Source organism: Myiozetetes cayanensis, unplaced genomic scaffold, assembly GCF_022539395.1.
Source record: "Myiozetetes cayanensis isolate MyiCay16 unplaced genomic scaffold, myiCay2020 scf21, whole genome shotgun sequence".
Taxonomy (NCBI): Eukaryota; Metazoa; Chordata; class Aves; order Passeriformes; family Tyrannidae; genus Myiozetetes; species Myiozetetes cayanensis.
In genome coordinates this window covers 14,323,341-14,345,072 of record NW_026087423.1, presented here as the reverse complement: position 1 = coordinate 14,345,072, position 21,732 = coordinate 14,323,341, and the positions used below count along the sequence as shown (strand labels likewise).

Below are 21,732 nucleotides of genomic sequence, written 5' to 3'. Positions count from 1 at the left end.
TTAGACCTGGTCTCCTCTTTTTCAATGGGTAGACCTGGTCTCCTTTTTTCTATAGGGTAGACCTGGTCTCCTTTTTTCTATGGGTAGACCTGGTCTCCTTTTTCAATGGGTAGACCTGGTCTCCTTTTTCTATGGGTAGACCTGGTCTCCTTTTTTTGACGGGTAGACCTGGTCTCCTTTTTTTGACGGGTAGACCTGGTCTCCCTTTTTTGGACGGATAGACCTGGTCTCTTTTTGCTCAGTGTCGCCATCTTGTGGTTACCCTTGGGACTGCACCTCTACAGGCCAAAAGGGACATGTTTTGGGCACGGAATGGACATTTTGGGGGCAAAAACCAGCCCAATCGCTGCTGGACACCTAGCAAATTCCCAGCCTGGACAAAAGGCATTTCAAAACACACCTGGCAAATCAGCAGCTTTTCTGCCCATTGCTCCCTTCATCTTTTCCCTACTTTCTGCTTTTTGGAGAGGACTATGCTTTGGCATGGCACACTTGGGCAATGTTGTCACTTTTCCCTAAGTGGGCAGAGACGTCAGGATCTGGCATTCCCTGCGGAATGGCCTCAGCTGCCCTTTGGCTCCTGCACACCCTCCTCTGCTGCAGCCTCCATGGGCTCTCATCCTGTGCTGCTCCTTGCACCCTCCTCCCTCCTCACGGACTCCAGCAGATTGAATTTAAGAAGGGTTGAATTTAAACTTCAAAAAGATGGAAGTGCCTTCTATCTCCTTACTGATCTGTATTTCCCCTCTTCTCCCAAAGTGGAGAAGAAAAAGGGCCCAGCTGACAGGGAGCTGTTGGCTTGATGGACAAGAGGCCATCAAAGTGCAGCCTGGGCTAAAGCAGTTGGACTGAAAAAACCTGCATTCACTGCATAGTAGAGCAATATTTTGAGAGCCATCTTTTGTTGTCTAGTGACTTAACAGACCTATGGAGCAACAGTTAAGAGGCTGTTCTTTACTCCCACTGCAAAGGGACTGAATGTATTGCTCTGTTTTTTGTGGGGTAGACCTGTTCTCCTTTTCTAGGTGGGTAGACCTGTTCTCCTTTTTCTAAGGGTAGACCTGTTCTCCTTTTTCTATGGGTAGACCTGTTCCCCTTTTCCTACGGGTAGACCTGTTCTCCTTTTTTTCAATGGGTAGACCTGTTTTCCTTTTTTGACTGGTAGACCTGTTCCCCCTTTTTTACGGGTAGACCTGTTCTCTTTTTTTTTTTTTTTTTTTGACAGGTAGACGTGTTCTCTGTTTTTGTTTTTTTTACGAGAAGACCTGTTCTCCTTTTTTAGGCGGGTAAACCTGTTCTCCTTTTTGGACGGGTAGACCTGTTCTTTCTTTTTTTTACGGGTAGACCTGTTCTCTTTTCGGTGGGTAGACAGTGTAGGGATTTTTAAATAAATAAATATATAAGTAAAAGGAAGTAGTGATAAACAGCAACTAATATTTATATTTGTGAAGGTTACCTTTTGACATCAAAACTACAACCTCCCACGGGCCTTTGGAACTATTCAACTGCGTGGGTTTTGTGTGTGGTTTTTTTTGGTGGTTTTTTTGTGTGGGGTTTTTTTGTGGGGTTTTTTTAGGGGTTTTTTTTGTTTGTTTTTTTGGTGGTTTTTTTAAGGATCTGGTATTTGAGGCTCCCAAGCTGAAGAGGAGTGAAAAATACCATGCTGTTGTGAAAAAGGAAGCAAATGAAGTACTGCACCATATACATAGTGGTAGGATTTGTCAGACATAAGGTATATAAAATTAAAAACAAATCCCTCTGGCCCAATTTCAATGGAGTCATGTTCACAGTTCGAGGGGAATTAAAATCAGGAACGATGCAAACCATAAGAAAAGGGTCCAGAGGAGAGCATAAGAATAATTCTCTTTCCCTGCATTTTCTCTAATTCTTCAGACAGAGTACTGAAGTTTCTTTAGCGTATAGAACAAAGAGGAGGGTTTAGGAGGAGATATTAAGAACCTTCAAATATTTAAAAGACTTTTTTCTGGCTGAAAAGCCAGTACAGTTTTCATGTACCTGTAATGCTTATGTCAAGAGGCATGAACCAAGGGGGAAAGATTCAGGATAGATGTCGATTAAAGTTTCATTATGGGAGAGTACAGAAATAGAAATGCCCAACTCCTTGCATACAACCATAATGTTTTCTCCTCCAAAGCCCTCGTTTTGGCAAGTGAGTGTGAATGGGGCTATCAAATAGACTATTTGTGTAGATTTCCACAGAACGTGGTCCACACTTTCCAGTAGTGTGTCATATGAAAGAGCCACAAAGCCACAGTAATGACAGTGGGCTATAGGAATGGGGCAAAAGAGGCCAAGGATACTTACAGTCTGGTAGATGCTGTTCCTCTAATAGGGAATATCTGCTTTTACTGCTGGGGCAACCAACAAAACAAATTGTTTTGTGCAAATACAGATTGTAACAAGTACATAAGTCAGGTGGTGTCAATTTGTTACGGAACACTCAGACATCAGATTTAGGGATGAACATTCAGCACGTGAAATGCAATTCTATTCTATTAATAAATGCAGAGCTGCACATTCCCAGCTCGTTAGGTGTGAGAGCAGACTTTACAGGGATGTGAGTTCAGGAAGCTGCGGTGTGGTGCAGTTACAATAAATACAAAAGTTACAATACAAAAGTTACAATAGAAAAGTTACAATACAGAAGTTACAATACAAAAGTTACAATAAATGCAATAGTTACAATACGAAAGTTGCAAGTCGCAATACAGAAGTTACAAGTTACAGTACCAGTTGCAAGTTACAATAGCAGTTACAATACCAGTTCCAGGTTCCAAGTTAATACAAGTTCCAATACCAGTTACAATAGAAGTTACAACACAAGTCACGAGTTACAAGTTACAATATGAGTTACAAGTTACTAGTTAGTTACCAGTTACGAGTTACAACTTACGAGTTACAACTTATGAGTTACAAGTTAGGAATTACAGACCTTAGTACCAGCTCTAACACAAACTAGTTGCAGAACCTGCAGCAGAAACCAGAAGTAAAAAATACACCTTCCCTAACATCCGGACTCGGGATCTTGGGCTTTTCTCATTCACTGTCACTGTCAGAACTGGGCTAAAAGAAAGGACCCCTGGGCTTCAGGCAACAGAGAAGTTTCAGCAGAAGTTACAAGTTAGGAGTCACAAGTTAGGAGTTACTGCCCCACTGGCCGAGCAGAAGTGGCATGAGGGTCAGAGCTGTTGGATGGGTCTGAGAGCCCAGATTCTCATCCTGGTGCAGCTTGCCCTGCAGCCTCCTGGGGGGATGTCCCTGCAGCAGCGCCCCGGGGAAGGGAGGAGTCATCTCCTGGCACTGCTGGAACCTGAGCAGGACATGAGACCCCGTCCTGGGAACATACCCTGAGCCTTGGGTCAGCCAGATGGGAAGTGGGGGGAACTCTAACCCTTTTGGGGGACTGCCTTACATTCCCTTAATTTTTCCGCCTTTTTTCAGGTGGGATGCCTGTGTGTCAAGGGCTTTCTCGAAGCACTGAGATGCTGGTCAGGGCAGCTGGACTCATTTTGTGCCTTCTTTGGGGATGGAGGAGTCAGGAGGGTGGATGGCATCATTAGGAGCACCCCAGTGTCACTGGGAGAGCCATCGTGGGCTACGGTGGGATGAGGGGGCTCACGCAGGGTGACCTGAAAAAGGAAGGTAACAGCTTCAAAATGCCTGAAAATTCATGAGGGGAGTGTGTGTAAAATCCTGCAAATGGTAAACTTCCTCACGGTTGTAGATATGCAGAAATAATACAAGTTGTTATAAAATTGGTTTCAAAATAAACCCTCCTATCTACTGTACTATAAACAGGATTTTAGACTGTAATCAAGTCTGAATACAGATCAGTTGGCTGAGATTTTAGCTAAACTTTAAAAAAAACTTTAAACTTTCAGATGGAAAAAAATAGAACCACAAGCTACTTTTCCCCAGCTGAAACCTACAGGGATATTCAAGCTTATGTGGAGATAAGCCCCTCTGAGGGATTCCATACCAAATATCATGGAAACTCTGAGGGATGAAGAAGCAAATCAAACACTTTCAGAGTAAGTTCTTCCACCTTAATTCCCAAACACCTGCTTTTTTTGGCCCCCTCTCCTTCCCCCGCAGCTGTATTTTGCCAGTGGGATTATCCCACTTTTCAGAGCACCAGGGATCATTTTCCAAGGTCCCCAGGAAATTTCTGGAGCTGACCCATTACTGAGCACAGAGCACAGGACAAGAGAAGAACAAAGCTTTTAGCACTTACCACACTGTATTTTCTTTTCTCGTGACAACTAACTCTAGCTCTTCCCATCTCAGAAGGTTCCTTGTCTTTGTTCGGCCTCCAAGTATTCTGGAAGGACTTTTCACACCCACAAATCAAGATCCCAGAGCCACAGGGCTGTCTATGGAGGTGGAGCAGTGTTGGCTGCTCCAGTGAATTTCCCCCATGTGCCCAACATAAAAATAATGGCATCACTTCCCAATCCTCTTGGGCTGGTACTGTAACGATGTCCAGAGACAGGAGTTTGCTACTGTCTCCTGAGTTGTAACTCAGTAGGGTACCTAAAACCCCACCACCAGGGCAGGGGAGCATCTTCCCAGGCACTGGGACTTGCCTGGGCCCCACATTCAGAGAAGGCCCCAAGATACGTGCTGTAACACGCAGTAAAATGGTCTTCCAAGAAAAGGCACACAGTTATCAGTTGTCCTGTCTCCTGGGTTATTCTGAGACAGGTGCACCACTGGCTTCTCAGGGTTTTTTCAGGGAGAAGCAGTCTTTTTCAATGTGATGTTCAGAGATTCTAGCACCATGCGACCCTCCCTCTGGTTCAGGCTGATAGAAGTTAATGCAGCATGAATAGAAAGCTCACATACTTGCACTGTAAAGTTCATGGTATCACTGTTGTGATACTTTGTACATTCTCCTCTCCATCTCTATAACCACTTTCCAGGAACAAAGGGGACAGTATATTTAGTTTTTTATAAACAGTTAAGAAATATTGCATTCAAGAGGAAAAGGGTCTGTATAGGACAGAATCACTTTAATAACACTCATGGCAATATAAAATGCAGGAGGAAGACAATGAGTTTATAATTCTATAATGAATACTTAACAGACAGAACAAATGTCAGATGACAGTCATCATACACAATTAGTTGCTTTAAAATGTTTGTCATTAAAGATCTAAGAGACCGAAGCAAAAAGAAAACTCACATAAAACCGATTTGTTGGCTAGGAATAAAGGATGGAGGATTGTCAACAAAAAAATAAATTAATTATGTCTTATTTTTCTTTTTCCCACCAACTATTTCAGAATTAACGATTCCAATGGAGAGCTGTATAATGATTTAAGTCATTGATTATTTTTTTATCTTATCTTTGTCTTTTTTTGTTGTTTTTGTGGGTTTGTTTTTGTTTTTCCCCTCCTAGATATAAATTGAGCCCTTGTGGGTTGCAAGTATGTCCCTTTGATGTGTTTTGAAGGTATTGGAATTTGTTAGAAATTTGAATTCTATCTATATTCTGCAAACTATCATTTCCAAGGTATCCTGAATGTAAGGAGTGTCCCACTGGACCAGAACAGAGGTCCATCTAGCCCATTGTTCTATCCCTGTCTGTGGCAGTAGAGGATGTTTTACTCAGGAATCACCATGCAAGCCAACAGTCCGTCATCTCATACTCCCATGCAGCCATGATTATGGTTAGACATAAACTGCAGATGTTAGGTTCCATGACTCTTTTCTTTTTTAATCTGTTTATAGAGCTGTTACCCAGTTTGACTAGTTTCTTTTTGAACCTGCTGATGGTTGCCTTTACCTATGCTGGTGGTTGCTTTGCCTGTGGTAGGGAGGTTCAAATGCTAATTACCTGCTGTGAGAAAAGGCACCATCTTTTGGCTGTTAGCAATGCCCAATGTCTCCCTGTGTGCACCTTCGTTCCAGTCTGATAAATAACACCTTATATTCACCTTAGCCACTGCCTTTATGGTTTTGTAAGCCCTGAACATGCCTTCTCACCCTCCTTCTCTGCAGTTGGAAGAGCCCCAGCCATTTTACTCTTTCTTAGTACATCACTATTCCACTCCTTTGATCCTCATGTCTGCCCTTCTCTTTACCTTCCCCGATTCTGTTATGCTCCTCTTGAAGTGCATCAACCTGTCCCTCTTCTAAGCACAATGTGGGGGTACTAAGGTTTCATACAAACCCCAAATTATTCTTATTCTTTTCACCTCCTCTTCAGTTTTCATGAGGTTTTTTTGTTTTCTTTCAGATGGTCTTTTCAAAACAGCAAAGAAAAAAGAATATTTTTTTCTTTAGTTTTCAGGAGTTGGGCTCTTTTGTGGCTCACCCGTTCACAAAGTCTGTTTACACAATTTCTCTTTCAGAAGTGGAACAGTTATGTTGCTTAAAACAGTGGAAACGTGATAGAAAATAATCTTTGGCATTGAGCAGGCATACATATAGTGTCCAGTCTCTTGAAGATATCACAGATAGCACTAAAACCTGCATTCTAGACACTCTTTATTGTCAAGTAAAATAATGGGCACAATGTGGAAACCACACCAAAAAGCAAGTTAAAAAATGCAGAACTGTCTACAAAAACAATATAACAAATGGCCCGGGTTTATTGTTGACAGAACAGTACAAGACATAATTTGTGGAATTTTGTCTGAACAAAATTCCTTCCACTTCTCCAGAACTGTACAACAGCAAGTCCTGACTGTAGGTAACCAGCATCCAGGTGGGATCAGCACTTGTGGTATGGCTGTACAGCCCTTGGTCATCCACAAGATGTGCATCGGTGATGGCACCTTTGGATCTGCTCTGGATCCAGCCTAATACTGGACACTGAAAGGATCCAGGATATTGGCAAAAGGTATGTGAAATCTGCCTAATTCTATGTAAACTTCTCAAACACTTTGTTGTAATACAAGATTTCATCATTAAGTGTCAATTTGTGAGGACAGTTAGATTTCTTAGGAACTGGTTGGGCTATTGTTAGTTGTGGTGTGGATGGTATTTTTGTCTTGTTAAAGGAAATGCAGATTATCTTCTAACTATCCCAGCTACTTCTGACACTCTCTTACAAGCTATAAATTTGTGAATTAGAACTACAGATCGTAATTTCAGAATTCCCTGTGGTGCTACTGTCTCTGGTGTTTGGTGGCTCTGTGCCTCAGTGTAGGTATAGACGAGGGTCAGAATAACTGTATTTTGGAGAAAAAATGTTTAGAGAATACATGGAGACATATAGTAGACTTGGAAAATTATGCAGTCAAATAAAGACAAGCTGAAGATATAAATAGAATTTTGGCAAATAAAGAAACCAAGATAGTATTTGAAGCAGCTTGTTTTTCATATTTGTAGACATCTGGAAACTCAGATGTAAGAACGTTTCTTCCAAGTTACTGTGGTACCAGATTTAAGTGTTTGTACATTTCACAGTCATAGAATCTGGATGAGCTCTTGTATCACATGTCAGCATTTTTAAATCTTCACCACCAGCGTGCCACTTCAGCAGCGCATCAAGAATCCTCAGAGAGTCTCTGCAGATCCTGTTTTCATACAACGTGTGCCTGCCTGGCATGTGAGTAACTTCTCCACCCAGTCAGCATATAGGCTCACTTTGCATCTCTCTGCTACTTCCCCAGGAGGGTCTGCCTCTTTCAGTTTCCTCTGACTTAATTTTGCTTGCGTTTTGGAGGGCCTTTTGTAATAACAGCAACATTTCCTTTTTCAGGTTGTCCGAGTCTGTAAAGCTTATTTTAGAGCTTAGAACTTTTTCTGATGACTTGTTCTGTAGAACAAGTGTCAGATCAAGTGAGGACACGAACTTACACAAGGAATGGGCAAAGGGGAATCAGGAACATGCACCAGCAGAGTGGATCCTGCACTAGTTCCTGAGCACACTGGGTCAATGGGGAATGTTTTGAGGAGCAAGTCATTTGCCTGGACACTGATATCTGGTGGTGTTTTAGATGTGATCTAGTACCTCATGTCCTATGTCATACCTGCCAGCCCTGTGTCCTGGATACCTAAGGGCACCTGCACTGACACTGAACAGCTCCACAACTGGGGAGGGTCAGAGCTGGGGGCAGCTACAGTTAGAGCTCCATGAAAGGGCTAAAAAGCACACGGCAAATTACAGTCCTGATTAATCCTGACAGTGACACTTTCTCCCCTTCCACAGCTCTTTTTTCCCAGAGATGGCAGATGAGCACTTGCCGGCTGGGAGCAGGAGGCGAGGCTGGGCCGCGTTGGCACAGTAAGGCCGGGGTGGGTTTCATGGGAGTGCAGCGGGCCAGGGGGTAGTTCTGTGGTCAGATACCCCTTCTGGAAACGCCTTTCCCTGTCCTTCCTGGGGGAAGAAACTAAGTATGTGAAGAAACTACGAAATAAAGGCAGAGAACGGCTGAGTATGGCATGGGGCTTGTTTGATAAAGCCTGTGACTACAGGTGGTTGTCTGTCGCCCCCCGACGAAGATTTGGCGGATGCGCAGTACACAGAATAAGGCACAGCAGCACTTCAGAGCAGTGATCGATGATTAAAACCGCAGTCAGACAAAAGGCACCGCTGAGGACCGCAGAGCCTCCCGGAGCCGAGCCCGCACCAAGCCGAGCCGAGCCGAGTGTAGCCGAACCCGAACGGAACGGAGCCGAGTGCAGCCGAACAGGAGCCGAGCCGGGCCGAGCTCAGCCGATCCGAACCCGAGCGCAGGTCCCGCCCCCGCCCCGCCCAGCGCGCGCCGCCGCAGGAAGCGCAGGGCCGGCCCGCGCCGCGATGCATTGTGGGGCGCGGTAGCAGAGCCAAGATGGCGGCCAGCAGGAGACTGATGAAGGTAACAGCGCCGAGCAGGGCCGTCGGCCGGGCAGGCCCGGCTCCTTCGGCCGTCTCTCCGCCCCGCGCGCATCCGGCACCGCGGGGCCGCCTCCCCTGCCGCGTCCCGGCCCTCCGACCTTCTCCGCGCCTCTCGGCGGCGCTCCGTACCGTAGCGGCCGGAGCGGGAGCAACCGGCACTCGGGCCGCGGCCGTGAGGGGCCACGCCGTGCTCCCACCGCCGCCTCGCGTTCTGGCAGCGCCCCGCGGGCCCGAACAACGCCCGGCGCTAGGCGGGGACGCTGGGAGGGCGCCACGGGCCGCCCCGACCCCCTCCCTCGGGGGTCTCCACGGTGACTAAGCAAAGAGGAGGGGCCGCGGGGAAGGAAACGCTGCCGCGCGGGGCCGGGGCATCCCCGGGGTGGCGGGAGGGGGCGCCGACCCTGCCGGGGGAGGGCTCGGCGGGGAAGCGCCTCCTTCCCTCCCTTCCTCCTTGCCTGCGGGGGGGTTCGCCCCTCCCGCCGCGCTCGCCCCGGTGAGGAACTGTCCCCGAACGCCGGGGATGAAATAATTTCGTTTTCGTTGTTTCGGAGAGTAACCTCTTCCTTGTATGAGTAAGAAGTTTATCGCACTGAAACATGGACCTGGGTTCAGAAGTTTCCTCATTCGCGGCGGACGTGGTAACGTTTTTGTCTTCGCTCTATTTGTTCTGAGTCGCGAATGGAAATGGAAACGGCCCCGGTTGGGTTTTAACCAAGAGCACGTTTTTGGCTTATTGTAAAATACTGCTCGGGACTATGTTTCACATTATTTTGCTTGAGGAGTAAGGTTCTTAGGAGGAAAATGGTAACCGTTGCCCTCCGAAGCACACAAATTTATTTTATATGCTGTCTATGACTGCCAGTTAACATCACAAACTGTGAACGGTGAGGTTTACCCAGGACACGCAGACGTAGTGGCATAAAATGCTCTGACAATACCCGGCACGATTTGCATACAAAGTGCCTGTGAGGAAATCAATGAACTTTACAGGCCAGTCCGGGGAAATGGAGGGGAAAGGTCCTGTAACTATTGGGTGATGTTTCAGCTTCATTAAAAAACCTGCCCCTGTGGGGTGCAACGTAACCTTACGCTAGAATTTGACAGATATTTGGACAATTCTATTAAACTTTGTCTATTAATACCAGTTTAACAGCTGGGTTCAAGGATGTGGACCCCCAGTAGGGCAGGGTTTTCATCAGGACATGAAGATGGCAGGTTGTGAAGCTACATTTCCTTAATGGTACAGATATATAAATAACCGTTATAACTTGGTTGTTTTTGAAGAAACCAGTAGCTCAGCAGTGCTTCCATAAGGCTTGTCTTATCAGTTTAAATGTGCTATAAACCATTTTAAGAATTAAATAGTAGATACATTGTTTGCAGCGTCATTCGTATGTGTTAAATCAATAGGCATAAACCTTTAATTGTCCCTAAGGAACCTGGCAAGATGGAATTCAGTTTTTATTTCATTTTTGATAGCTGTTATGTTTTATCAGGGCTTTAGTGTCATAATCAATATGACTATTGCTATATACTCAAATAGGGTTCCCCTTAGTTTGAGATAGTAAACAGCCATTTAATTCTATATTTTTGTAAGGCAGCTTTTCTGAAAAAATGCATTAATTGTTCAAAAGCACGTCACTACTACTCTGATAGGAAAAATACATATTTACAATTATTTTTTCTTTAATTTAAAATAAAAAATAAAAATATGAAAGGCAAGGAAAATTGTTGTACCTCTTGCTTTTCAACCCCCCTCCTCATTTTCACTGTACCTCTGAAACATTAGTTAAGTACTTTAATTTTTTATTAAAATGCAGTAAAAGCAGTTTTTGACAGTGTAACCTTATTTTCTAGACAATTGGTGTGGCAGTTGTTTCTCAGAGGGAGGGCTGTGGGAAGGAGAGAGCCATCGATAACTTACCTCTTATGTTTTTAGTTTCTTTTTTATTGCCCAATATTTGGGGATTGTTCATGCTGTGTATGGTTTTTATGTGGCCCAAGAGCTGCAAGATGCTCTATCACACAATTTGCAAAGGCTGTTAAATAAACAGATCCTTTCCTGCCTGTGGAGAGTCCAGTCAGCCCGAATGGCTCTGGTTTTGCCATTCATCTCAGTAGGAACAAAGTAGAGCTTGTAGGAGTGACATCATCTGGATTGCTGCAGCATGATGATTTGAGGGTCCAAACTCACCTGTGTATCACCCTAATATCAGTGTTGAAGTTCCAAATTCATAGGTCCAATGACTTTAAATTAAAGTCATTCACTGTTGAAGTTTTGCAATTGGGAAGAGTCTGGGGGGTGTTTTTCTCAGGGTCTTGGAATGATGAGTGATTATAACTAAAAGAAGTAGGGTTTTTCTCTGTGTCACTCAATTATGTTTGAAATAATTTAGGATAAGCATTAACTGTCCTTTCTTTGAGCTAAATATCAAGTTTGTCTTTGATAAGTGAGACTAAACCTTAAACTTTTTGTAGGTCACATAAAATTAAGCAATTCCTGTTTCCTTAAGGTGTTGCCAAGATTTTGAAGCACTGCATTTTTTCTGGACTCGTGTCATGCATCATAGTTATTCAAATTAATCACCGTGGCTCAAAGAGGCTGGATGTAGCACGTCCATAATAAGTCTCTGTCTGCCTGTAGAAAACTGGGAGTATGAGTCTAGTTTCTACTCTCCAGGTGGAAATTGATGTCCTTTACAGATTGGGGAAGCCATTTGCATCTTCAGTTTGCAAATCTCTGTGTGAAAGAAGCATTACAAATTTTGTCATTATACAGTTATAACAAGAATAAGGTCGACTTGTTATCTGAGGGTGTGTTTGAGCAAATCACGTTCTCTAGGCCAAAGACCTTACTTATGGCCTATTTTTGCTGAACTTCAGAGCATCAAATAGTCTTAACTGAAGTCTTCCCTCCTGATTGACAGCAGCTCAGGGGAGGTGTGCCGTTCCAGGAGCACACCTAGCTTAGCAAAAATGGGAAATAAACATTGCTAATGACTCATATTCCAGTGACATCTGAAGTGGAGGTTTGATCTGTGAGCCACCATTACACCTCTTCAAAGAGCCACAGTTGTTGAATCTTGACTACTTGTGAAATGTCAGTGGTGGGAATAAAGGAGTCTTTGTCAAGGATGTTCTCTTGTGGACAACCTCTCAGGATTAAAAGAGGCAGATATGGAGTGATTATGCTTAGGATCTAAGGCTTCTCTTTTAAGGGGGTACAAGGCTTCAGGGTGCTTTCCTGTATAAAGCAAATTGTCTCCGAACATGTGTGATGGGAATCACGGAGCTCCCAGAGACTTCAGGGGAAGGCTTTTCACAGCTGCCACCCACTACTGTAAAACAAGCCGTTCTCCATGTGAGATCCATAGCTAAATGTTGTGTGGAGAAGAAGTGGGGGGCTGCAGAGGGTGCAGCTATTTTGGTGCTGGATACTCTTAGTACTTACTTGCCGGTGTAGTAACATGGTGGTGAGCTGCACATTCCACAGGGTGTTGGAGAAGGCTGTGCTGCCCCAAGTGTGGAGCTGTGCCCTTCCATGGTGACTGCCTATCATCTGTAAGATCCACACTTTGGTTTACTCATTTTTAGATGTTCAAAAGTATCTTTAGTGTTAAAAATTGAAAATAGATTTAAAGAATAAATATGAAGTGAGATACGTAGACAGTTATTTTAATCTTATAGTTTTTACTCTGCTTCCATAATTGCATAGTCAAACATTTATGCAACTGTTCAACTCTATGATAAAACACAAACATGAGGCCGCACCCAGGTAGGTGGCCTGCTATCTCCGGGATGCTGTGATTCTGTAAACACTGAAACCCTCCCAAATAAACACGTTTTAAACAACTTCATTATTTGAAAAATAATTCAAAATTGATTCAAACTTCCACGCTCAGTAACAAGGGAAGTGTACTTTTGAGCAATGTAGAGTTGTCCGTATGGAAAAGTGAGAATATCGATTAATTTTCCCTTTCTGAAACAGAGAATTGACTAAAGGATTTTTAATCAAATAAAAATACTTTGCCAAAAAGTAGATTGCTCGGTCAATAAGATCTGAGTATACAAGGTTGTAGTTTTGTGGAGGAAACTTACTGCTATTTCTTATAAGAGCTAGATTCTGTTTGGGGTTTTAGTTGGGTTTGTGTTGGGATTTTTTGTGGTAAAATTACGTTTTAAGGTATTTTAACGCTTTTCTGTAACGTAAATTCAGAAAGTGAAATTGTTCAGTTCCTGATCAGTGTTTTGGAACCTGTTTAGCTTTGTCAGGCATCTTTTAGAGAATGTATTTTTAAAGATGGAAACATCAGTTGTAAACTCTAGAGAATCACGGTTTAAAGTTATTTCCGTAGACTTTTGTTTTTATTTGTGAATTTAGTAGCATTTGGGCTTGATGCAGAACTTCCTGAAGTCTGTATGAGCTCTTACACTTATTCCCATATTCTAGGAGGGTAATCTTACAAGTATTTGCCTTCACTGCATTTTCCTATCCAACTTGTTTATTTAGAGAAGTCCCAAAACTTGAAAGATGCAAGGATAAAATGGTTGCAGGGTTTTTGAAAGACTTAACTACATTTTAAGCCGATGCTGCTTTTCTTTTTCATTTCAAACATTTAAAATTTTATTTGAACAGCACAAATGATTACACAATATTGAAAATAACAATTTCAAATCCTTAATCACTGTATATGAGGTAGTATGTACTTTTATGACTACGTTCGGCATTATATACTTGAAGATCAGACACCACCTCTGGAACAATGTTTTATCCATTTCATGTGCTGTGTATAACTTTTTCTCTGAATGTTTTCAAACTCCAAACTCAAGACAGCCCCATGAAGTAAGATCTTTCAGTTTTGTAAGGGGGGAAGCCAGTGCAGCAAGGTCACATGCAAGGTTGATAACAGAGTGGGGAATGAAGACTGCCTGAAATTCTTACTGCAGCCTTCTAACCTTTAGTTACGTTTCTCCTATGCTCTTTTAATTATGTTACTTGACAAAATTAAGGAGTGGAGGTCAAGAAGGGGTATTAATCTATTTACTGTCTGCCTAGACTCTTAAGTATTATTTTGAAATAAATATCTGGATTGTATTCTTTTACCTCATAAAGTAGTTTTTGTCCCTTTGGAATTGCTCAAGCCCATGTTAAATGTAATGTTAACTTTAATCTGTGCTGCTTGAAAGTATTTAGTTAGCTTGTTCACTTTTTCCACAGTAGATTTATGCTGTAATTGTAGCTGTGTCCATAGCTTTGAAGCAGTTAAATCTTTTTTATGGGGTTTGGGAGTTGCCAGAAAAAAAAAGCCAAAACAACCTCCCCTCACAGCCTTAAATTGTGAATGGTTAAGTTCTTACCACTCCTGACTGACTTGTGTGGTGTTGTGGTTGTGAGGACAGTAGTGTGAAAAAAAAGCTATTTGTAAATAAGTCTGACAGGGAACCTGATTCATTTGGAGTGACAAATGAAATCTTAAACTCTTCTAGCATAACAAAAGTAATTTCTCATATAAATTGGGATCTGTCATAAGTGCATGGTTCAGGCACGTGCCCTGCTAAGATGGCTTGGTTGTCCGTGACCTTTGCAGTCCTGCCTGTGTGCAAGGGATGGAACTGCTGGGTTTATCCTGCCTGTCTCTGGCTCAGCTGTCGGCTCCAACCATAGGACAAGGGCAGGACAGAGCCCTGACACACTCCAGTAATTTACCACTTCTCTGATTTTGGAAGCGATTTCCTGCAAAGGCCTCAGATGTCAGATTAAAGAGGAAGATGGTCTCAATAATTTTTGGCTTGTTGTTTAGTGTCTTCTCATTTAATTCCCTCTCTCCTGTGGTGGACTTGAGGGGAAATGAGGAGCTATTTGCATGTTTATTTTAAACCTTTTGTTGCCCGCGTACAAAGTTTTAAAATTTTGTAATGATCTCTGTGTGGGAATCTTCCTTTTCTTAATTCAGCATACAGTTTTTTAACCAGAATCTAACTATAAAATGCAGGTGTTTAATTTTCCAGAAATGTGAAGCCACACTTTTCTAATTTGTTTTATTAGCTTAATGGCATACCTGAATTATAGAGTCATAGTCCTCCCGTTTTTTTGTGTGTCCGGGCAGTTGTTCTCTGGGCCAGCAACATTGTAATTCCTTGTCTGAACCTGGGATAAAAGCTCCTGCACGAAATCTACACTCCCACCGAGACATAATGGGGGAGATTTCTATCATGTGTAATGTTTGTAATATAGTAGCTAGAAAATAGTCTAAACCCATTTTCCTTTTCTTGTTTTAGAGTGAAGGCACTTGTGATAATGCCTATTTGTGCACGTTTATTCATGCTTAAATACCTACTGCTTATTTAGTTTATTTTGCTTCCAATGTTCAATGTGTTACATCTAGTATGGAATACAATTTGTCCCTTTTACATACTGTGGAGTAGTAGTTTGCCAGGACTTCACAGTTCTGTGTGGGATGGGAGAGAGCAGCAAAACTGTTTGGAGTGAGTTACTTCCCTGACCCTGTCAGGGCAGAGTCAGTCTGGGATCAGTCAGGCTCTCCCTGAGCTGCTGCTTTGTGCTAGAGCGCTCAGAGGAAGGCATTGGGGGGATTTGTGCTTTCGTAAAGCATCACTTAGAGCTGGGATAATAAAGGTTATTTTCTTATGAATATTTTTGTTTGCTCTTTATCCCTATGAATATGATTCATGGGATTATTTTTGTGTGGCTTTTATATGTTTTTCTGCTTTAAGGATATAGGATAATACTCTTGCCTCTTAAAAAAAAAAACAACAACAAAAAAAACCCCAAACAACAACAAAAAAAAACCACCAAACACCCAAACTGACTGTGACATTGCATAAATCTAGCAGCAGTGAAATTTGGGGATTAATCCATGGGTCTAGACTGGATAGTAAATTTTAGTGTCATGAAGACTGTGTTGGGCATCAACTCAGTGTCCAAGACTCCAAGGTTAAACTTCGGTGTTTGGAGTATGTTCTTGCTTTTGTGGGTGTAGTGAGTGGGAATGTAAATGTTCATGTTCTGATGTGTGGCTCTTGTGTGATTTTTGTTTCATGTGCTTTTGGAAATTTCATTTTCCTTTGGGTTTATCACTGTGCTGAGTTTATGCAAAAACTTGTTGCAAGTATTAAGTCTGCCTGTCAGATGCAGAAACATTTGATCCAATATGAACACAGAGCTATTTTAGGGGAAAAAACCTTAAATTCCCCCCAAAAATGGACAGTACAGCACTTGTAGCAGGAAAACTGGTGGTTTTTGTTTTCCAGTCTGTAATGCCTTTGCTTGTAGTTGGTGTGGTTTTATCATAGTAATAGCCAGCCTAATTTTGCAAGGTGCCTGCACTCAGTGCAGAGCACTGTCAGAGCACACCAGTGCTGCTGTATAAGCAACATTTTTCCTAACCTATGTAGCCACCAGGCATGTGCTGCACTTCTGAAAGCACTGGGAAACTTCCGTGTTTGACTGTGGATGACTTTTGAATTTGTATTCAATTAAGTTCTCTTTAAAGATAAAACAGCAAAGTTAAACAGCAAAGGACTGTAATTGTTGTGGGGGAAATAAAAGTGAAACCATGTGTTTCTTTTCAGCTCTCGTGAAATACTCCAGGAAACAGTCCCTACACTGGGATTTATAAATAATTTTAAATAGAAAAATACTGAAATACTTGTTTTGGTGATACCTGGATCACTAACTGATTAAAAATGGTTTGACTGTTGCAGAAATATACCTTGTTCAAGAGTGACACAGCTATAAAGAGAGGACTCTTAATGTGTCCTGAGAGCTTTGAGGTATCAAAGAGAGGGAAAGCTGAATCTTCTCAAGTTACTGCTCTAAACAAGGCTTGTTTGGGTTAGATTGATATTTTTCTGGGTTTGGATCAATTTAAGCTGGTCATGCAGGAATTTGTTTTCTTTTCAGTTGAAATAATTGGCCTGTTCAGTGATTTTACCTGTGTTTAAAACTGTTATGAAATAGTTTTTCCAAATCACTGTTCTCCTTCAGACAAGTCCTTAGATGTATTTTATCTCTGTGCCTCACGGTGTTATCAGTGGTCTGTTACCGATTTACACTTGAGATAGAAAAACATTTGTAAATGTACTTTTTTAATACTTTTGCTTCATTCTATCTCTAATCCTGTTAATAACAAGGCATTTTTGTGTTTTCCTGACAAAAAAATAAGCTTTTTAATATCTTGTCATAGAGAATTTCACTTTTTACAGGTGCAAAATTTTATTTCCTATTTGTGTGGGTTGCCACCACTACAACCTCAAGCTGCTTTAACATTAAAGAAACCCACCCCGACCTCTAAGCATCTTGAAAAATAATTATGAGCATCTTACTTAATACAGTTATTAACTTACACTTTGTACTTTACTTTGCTTTTCAGGAGCTTGAAGAAATCCGCAAATGTGGAATGAAAAACTTCCGTAACATCCAGGTTGATGAAGCCAATTTATTGACCTGGCAAGGGCTTATTGTTCCTGTGAGTATAGGTTACTCCTTATTGTTATGAGCTTTAAAATGAGGATCATTTGTATGTCATAAATCTACAGTTTAGTAGTGTGGCTGGTGACCATGAAATAATTCCTGCACCCCGACAAGATTACCTTTTTTATTATTATAAAACCTATCCTTCAGAGCTGTGCATTTGGGCAGCAGCTGGTTGTTAATAAATACAGGGTGAGTTTACACAAGTGATACTGCAGCTGAAATGTGCTCCTGGTTTTAAATCTTGTCTCTCTTCAGACACCCTGTGTAATCTGGGACAAAGAGCATAATCTTCCTGTCTCATTTGAGTGTCTTCTGTGGTTTGTTTTATCCAAGTCTGATATATGTTACTTTGTGTTTGTTATAACTAGTCTGAAGAAAAATCTTCCTGTAACTGCAAGGTGTTCTACTCCTGATCCATCCCTGGATGCTGCATTATTGTAGGCCTGGTCCAACACTGGAGCTCAGTGGTGGCACTGAGTGTTGGAAGAGGGAAGCAAATGGCCTTTTATATTAAGTTTCTACATTTAAGTTTTTTACATTAAGCTTAAAGTACGAAATATACATCAACATAAATAATGATTAAGAAAAGGAAGTATTAAATACTTCTACTGCTTCATATTTATTTTTTTTAATTGACTAGATTTATTTCTAGGATAAAACTGAGTATTGGGAAAAGTTTGATGCAAGGAAAAGGTTTGTATTTTCAGAAGAGAGCTCTTGAAAAGAAAGTGTCTTTCTTTAGGCATTAGTTAGTGCCAAAAAATTAATTTTTAAAAAATTAAATATTTTTATAAGCACTATGGTCTTCTAATGGAGAATGTTTAGTCTAAGTAGATAACCATTGTGTTAATCAAATAGAGAGGGATTTATTACTAAGGGGAAAGCAGGAAATCTACTGCATTAAATTCCTTGTTTGAAAGTCCCTTGGATTTTCACTTCTTTCCCACTGCTGTGGCTGTAGCAGTGGGAAATGCCTCCCATGGTTCTATGAGTTACTTCTAAGCCTACAGCAACTGGGGCTGTACCACTGGGTCAGCAGTTCTGATTTTCTGTGGATGCTACCAAAAAGCCCCCCCCAGCCAGTGGAAGTCTGTCTTTTTAATATATGTATATAAGACTTTGAGACATCTTTGTAGCAGTGCCTCTGCCTTGTTACTCGGATGCTGTTCAGGAGTTCACAAGACACAGGCTGAGATAATGACTGGGCCTTTTTGCTTTAAATGCTGCAGAATACATTTAGTTACTGTTTACTTGTGTGCCTGCAAGTGATTCCTTGGAGTGGTTGACACTACTCTTACAAATAAAGCAAGCAGGATCTGACACTGAAATTTGACAGCTGAGGAACAACTGCTTTAATCAGCCACTCTTGTGTTTGTGATTCGTGTGTAACAGTTTAGTGCTTTGATAATACTCTGAAGCAATGTAAGGTTGGTAAACGTGACTAATAAGGCAAAACACAAAAATACTTGCTTTTTCCTGTTAAATTAGGAGTGTGTGGTGTACAGCAACTATTTTTAACAGTTTCTGCTCACCATAGTTATTTGTTTTGCAACGATTCGAAGCATCACAAATGTTTAAATGTTCATAAAGTTAACTGCTCCAGATCTGCCTTTTGGTTCGTAATATGCCCTGTTAGAGGAGAAGTAACCTTAAACTCACTGGTGGCATAGTTAAGGGAGAATTTTGTGATTAAATTATGCTTCCTATAGTAATTAATGTGTTGTATGTGTTCAAAGAGTAGAATAGGTTTTTATTTTGAGGATAATCTATAGGCAATGTTTTAGTCTTATCACCTCTTCAGCTATTTTGGTACTGGAGTTGATGGCTCAAAAAGGCAACACACAAACTGATTGCAAGTTTTTGGGTTTGTTTTTTTCTCTGAGTATTTGCATTTGAAATTTCACATGCTTTTTGCATTCAGAAAATGTTCTTGCTTAAGGTTTAATGAAGTACACTTCAGTAGGAGTAACCAGTTACTGATTATTAAACTCTATGACTAGGCATTACTTTGGTCAGCTGCTTAATAAAGGTGTGAAAGATAAAGGTTAATATTATTGTGTTCATACAGAATTAATGTGAAAGGTAATGTAAAGGTGAACTGTAAAGCTTTAGAAGCTTTTGTTTCTAACATATTTTGCTCTTCAGAACAACTATTAGTTTCTAAGGGTGTTCACTCAATTGAGAAGCAAATTGAAGGTACCTGGTCAATTTCTTTTTCCTGTTATAAACTGCAGAATAAGGTAGTTTGTGTATCATGAGTGGCCAAGGTACACTATTTGTTCAATTTCCATGTCAAAACAAGATTGTCTCTACCCCAGGCTCCTTATCCTTGTAGCAGGTACTGATGGTGTACCGTGAATTTCATTTCACTTAATCAAAATTGCTGGCTGTGGACAAACTTTTGCAGAGCAAAAGTACTTCAGATGAATCCAAGTCTGTTTTGGTGTTTAAAATTCTATTTCTCTTGTCAACGTCAAAATAAATATAACAAATAATTGGGAATTAATTGCTTGAATAATCTACATACACTTTTGTTTCAATATGTTGGTCAGGTACAATGAAGAAAATGGATGTTTTTAAGGCAGGTCACTTCCCATGTTTTTGTTCACTGAACATCCTCACAAATTAGAGCTTGGGATGGAGGCAAGAACAAGTAAGCTGTGGGGGAGAGGGCACTGACTGCTTAAGTTGTCACCACCACCAAAAATTATTTGTTAAACTTCCAAAGCTTTTAGGATTGCTTGTTTAATAAGTGATTTTAAAGCCACTGTAGTTACTTCTTCCCTTGGCTGCAGAAATTGTGGTGTATTTCTTAAAAACACACAACCAGGTTCTCCATATGGATGAACTTAAATGTTTTCTGTTGAATAATATTTTAATACAACACTCTCTGCTCCCCAATACTGATAAATCCTGGAGTGGGTTTGATTGCAGAGAATGGTCTGGTGGCTAATGAAGAATGTGTGTGGTTATACTTTACACCAACTGGAAACTCTCATCCTGATTCATGTTCCCAGTGTGTTTGGAAAGGCTTCATTCCACAGTTACTGTTTTCAATGCAGAACAGTATTTTCATAAGCTTTAAATGTAGCAATAGTTTATTTATTTTTCTTCCGCCTCCCTTCTGCAGTCAGTATCTGAAGCCTAGTCTTCAGATTTTAGTCTAACAGGTTTTCTAAGTGAGATTCTGGGCATTGTTTTTTCTGTTTCAGCATGGAGAACTCAGTTCTTTCATCATGCTCCTTCAAAACTGATCTGATAAGAGTGGGTGCTAAAACTGCATACAAATTCAGAATGTTCTCATCAGCAGACACAGTGAATATCTATCTTTAGTACCCATGAATGCTCAGCAGATTTTTGTGTAGTCAGCACAAAAACATTCTCAGAACATTTAGGGAGATCTGACAAATCGAATTGCTTTGCTGCTGGTGCCACCATGTTGTACGACACACAAAATAAAATAACTCTGTTCAGAAAACCCATTTCCCTTGTCAACCGTCCTGTTTGTGTCCTGGAAAGGGTTTACAATGTTTTTTGAAACACAAAGTTGGGAATAAAACTACTTGTTAAATAGGACCTTGAGTTGAGAGTAAATGGGGTTGGATGCTTTCTTACTGGTAGAAGTGTCAGCCAGCTGCAGGACAATGGCAGTCTGCTTTTTCCAGGGTGGATGCAAATGTACAGGTTGTATTGCTTCTGTCCCCAAACAGGTTTTGATGTCTCCTGACACACAGACATGGCAGTACATGTTGGAAGAAAGTGCCTTTCAAAGAGGTTGTTTGATAGATCCAAGTCTGGAGCATGCTTTTTTCACTTGAGTCCATTAGTATGTGCCACGTTCTTGACATTCCACCTTCTTATTGCAGGACAATCCTCCATATGATAAAGGAGCCTTCAGAATCGAAATCAACTTCCCAGCAGAATATCCATTCAAACCTCCTAAGATTACATTTAAAACAAAGATCTATCACCCTAACATCGATGAAAAAGGGCAGGTTTGTCTGCCAGTAATTAGTGCTGAAAACTGGAAGCCAGCAACCAAAACTGACCAAGGTAGGACTCCATGTGGAGAGAAAACGGGGTATGGAGAAACTTCGTAGTGTGTTTAAATTTAAAGCTAACCATGTGTCAACTTATCAGCTGCTGGTGCTCTTGGGGTGTAAGGTTTTGTGTCATGAATCATAAGAGGTATCCAAAACTTGTGGAATCTCATTTTGTTACTGACATGTGAGGTGATGGCACTGACATGTGGCATTTCCACCTCCAGGAAACCACAAAACTCCTCATGACTGAAGAGTTTTTTAAGGTAGTGTCTTTGGTATACTTGAAAATTTTGGTGGTAGTTTGTGTGGGGGTTGTTTTGTGTTTCTTTTTAAACAGTGAC

The 21,732-nt window shown here is 41.3% G+C and overlaps 1 protein-coding gene across 1 annotated transcript in view; it reads left to right on the top strand.

The window, feature by feature from the left end:
* Positions 1 to 8,730: 8,730 nt before the first annotated feature.
* The window catches only part of UBE2L3 (ubiquitin conjugating enzyme E2 L3), an 18,686-nt gene continuing 5,684 nt past the window's right edge, over positions 8,731 to 21,732 (top strand). Inside the window, exons 1-3 of the mRNA XM_050318781.1 lie at positions 8,731 to 8,831; positions 17,245 to 17,340; positions 21,215 to 21,401. Of these exons, the coding sequence (XP_050174738.1) occupies positions 8,805 to 8,831; positions 17,245 to 17,340; positions 21,215 to 21,401 (310 nt within the window). The 5' untranslated portion in view covers positions 8,731 to 8,804. The remainder of the gene's footprint in view (positions 8,832 to 17,244; positions 17,341 to 21,214; positions 21,402 to 21,732) is intronic.